At 38.8% G+C, this 3,451-nt stretch overlaps 1 protein-coding gene across 1 annotated transcript; it reads left to right on the forward strand.

The window, feature by feature from the left end:
- The first annotated feature begins 977 nt into the window (after positions 1–977).
- LOC130837191 (ubiquitin-conjugating enzyme E2 variant 1-like) lies at positions 978–2,884 on the forward strand. Its single transcript, XM_057710000.1, is given in 3 exon segments — positions 978–1,008; positions 1,011–1,145; positions 2,739–2,884. Coding segments are annotated over 3 exon segments (312 nt in total).
- Positions 2,885–3,451: the final 567 nt, after the last annotated feature.

A 3,451-nucleotide genomic window follows, 5' to 3' on the forward strand; every position in this document is an offset into this window, starting at 1 on the left:
GAACAAACAACAGAAATGAACAACACAATAACTGAAATGAAAAATACACTAGAAAGAATCGATAACAGAATAACTGAGGCAGAAGAACAGACAAGTGACATGGAAGACAGGTTGGTGGATGTCACTACCATGGAACAGAATAAAGAAAAAAGAATGAAAAGAAATTAAGACAGTCTAAGAGACCTCTGGGACAACATTAGAGGCACCAACATTTGCATTATAGGGGTACCAGAAGGAAAAGAGAAAGAGAAAGGACCTGAGAAAAATATTTGAAGAGATAATAGCTGAAAACTTCCCTAACATGGGAAAGGAAACAGTCACCCAAGTCCAGGAAGTGCAGAGAGTCCCAGGCAGGATAAACCCAAGGAGGAACATGCCAAGACATGCAGTAATCAAATTGATGAAAATTAAAGATGAACAAAAAAATATAAAAAGCAATAAGGGGGAAAAAAGCAACAAGGGGAAAGTGACAAATAACATATAAGGGAACTCCTATAAGATTATTAGTTGATTTTTCAGCAGAAACCCTGTAGGCCAGAAAGGAGTGGAATGATATATTTAAAGTGGTGAAAGGGAAGAACATACAACCAAGAATATTCTACTCAGCAAGGCTCTCATTCAGATTTGATGAAGAAATCTAAAGCTTCACAGACAAGCAAAAGCTAAGAGAATTCAGCACCACCAGACCAGCTTTGCAACAAATGCTAAAGGAACTTCCCTAGGAAGGAAAGAGACCAGAAACTTAAAACAACCTTGTACATTTATAGACTACTATATCAAAACCTCAAAAGAACAGCAAACCCAAAAACTACAATAGATACACACATAAAAAAACAAAAAGCAACATGTACATAACACTAAAGATGGTCATCAAACCACAAGAGAAAAGAACAAGAGAGAAAGGGAAGAAAAAAGACCTACAAAACCAAACCCCGAACAATTAAGCAAATGGCAATAGGGCACAACAGTGATGCAAGATGGCAGCCACCATAAGTTCAGGAGTAAAATCCTTCACAATTTCTGACTGTTGGAAGAACTCAAAGAAGGCCAGAAAGGAGCAGGAGATGGCACAGTTAGCTGGGGTCTAGAAGATGATGAAGACATGACACTTACAAGATGGACAGGGATGATAATTGGCCCTCTGAGTACAATTTATGAAAACCAGATATACAACCTTAAAATAGAATGTGTATCTTTGACAAAGGAGGCACGAATATACACTGGAAAAAAGACAGCCTCTTCAGTAAGTGGTGCTGGGAAAATTGGACAGCAACATGTAAAAGAATGAAATTAGAACACTTCCTAACACCATACACAAAAAGAAACTCAAAATGGATTAAAGACCTAAATGTAAGGCCAAACACTATAAAACTCCTAGGGGAAAACAAAGGCAGAACACTCTATGACATACATCAAAGCAAGATCCTTTTTGACCCACCTCCTAGAATCATGGAAATAACATCAAGAATAAACAAATGAGACCTAATGGAACTTAAAAGCTTTTGCACAGCGAAAGAAACCATAAACAAGACAAGAACACAACCCTCAGAACGGGAGAAAATACTTGCCAGCGAAGCAATGGACAAAGGATTAATCTCCAAAATATACAAGCATATCATGCAGCTTAATACCAAAAGAGCAAATAACCCAATCCACAAATGGGCACAAGACCTAAATAGCCATTTCTCCAAAGAAGATATACAGATGGCCAACAAACACATGAAAAGATGCTCAACATCACTAATCATTAGAGAAATGCAAGTCAAAGCCACAAGAGGTATCACCTCACAGCAGTCAGAATGGCCATCAACAAAACATCTAGAAACAATAAATGCTGGAGAGGGTGTGGAGAAAAGGGAACCCTCCTGCACTGTTGGTGGGAATGTAAGTCGGTACAGCCACTGTGGAAAATAGTTTGGAGGTTCCTTAAAAAACTAAAAATGGACCTACTATATGATCCAGTAATCCCACTACTGGACATATACCGAGAAAACCATAATCCAAAGAGAAACATGTACCATAATGTTTATTGCAGCACTATTTACAATAGCCAGGACATGGGAGCTACCTAAATGCTCATCAACAAATGAAAAGATAAAGAAGATGTGGCATATATATACAATGGAATATTACTCAGCTATAAAAAGGAATGAAATGGAGCTATATGTAATGAGGCAGATAGACCTAGAGTCTGTCCTACAGAGTGAAGTAAGCAAGAAAGCGAAAAACAAATATCATATGCTAACTCATATATACAGAATCTAAAAAAAAAAAAAAATGGTACTGATGAATCCAGTGACAAGACAAGAATAAGAATGCAGATGCAGAGAATGGACTGGAGGACATGAGGTTGGTGTGGCGGGGGATGAAAGGGAAGCTGGGATGAAGTGAGAGAGTAGCATAGACATATATATACTACCAGCTGTAAAATAGATAGCCGGTGGGAAGTCGCTGTATAACAGAGGAAGATCAACTCGATGATGGATGATGCCTTAGAGGGCCGGGCCGGGGAGGGTGAGGGGAAGTCACGGGAGGGAGAGAATATGGGGATATGTGTATAAATGCAGCTGATTGACTTTGGTGCACCTCAAAAACTGGTACAAGAGTGTAAAGCAATTATATTCCAATAAAGAGCAAAAAAAAAAAAATAGAATGTGGACCTAAATACCCAGAAGCAACCCCTTTTGTAAGATTTGTAACAAAAATTAATATGAATGGAGTTAATAGTTCTAATGGAGTGGCAGACCCAGAAGCCATATCAGTGCTAGCAAAATGGCAGAATTCACATAGCATCAAAGTTGTACAAGAGCTTTGGTGCCTAATGATGTCTAAAGAAAATATGAAACTCCCTCAGCCACCTGAAGGACAATGTTACAGCAATTAATCAAAAAGAAAAACCACAGGCCCTCCCCTCCCCATCATTCAATTTAAGCAGTCTTCATTTTCTACAGTAGTAAATTTTCTAGATACATCTTGTAGACCTCAAAGTACTGGAAAGGAAGTTTCAATTTGAAGGCAGTTTATCTTCAGTTACTGTAAATGATACTAATTTTTTGTCCCTTTAAAATATATAAGTTGTGCTATAACAAATCAACTTGTCAAGTGCAACCACTGTCCACATAGTTGAACTTCTGGGATCAAGAAATTGTATTTAAATTGATTCCCATAATAACTGGTGGGGCACATCTATCTCAACTGTGAAAAGACACATCACACAATCACCTTATAGCTGATTATATGGCCTAAGGTCTCTTCCTTCTCCCCGTTCTGCTCCCCCTGTCTCCCTCCCTCCCTGCTTGGGGTGTCTTGTTAAAATAGATGTGAAGGTTTCAGGTCACAGCCTGTAGGACTACTGCTGGGTGTGTGGAGGTGCTTTGTCTGCATCCCTGGTTTCTTTCTTTAAGTCTTAAATGATGCCCCCCTTCCAAGCCATCTCCTTTTCCCCTTTTCC

This window comes from Hippopotamus amphibius, chromosome 15 (assembly GCF_030028045.1).
Source record: "Hippopotamus amphibius kiboko isolate mHipAmp2 chromosome 15, mHipAmp2.hap2, whole genome shotgun sequence".
Classification (NCBI taxonomy): Eukaryota; Metazoa; Chordata; class Mammalia; order Artiodactyla; family Hippopotamidae; genus Hippopotamus; species Hippopotamus amphibius.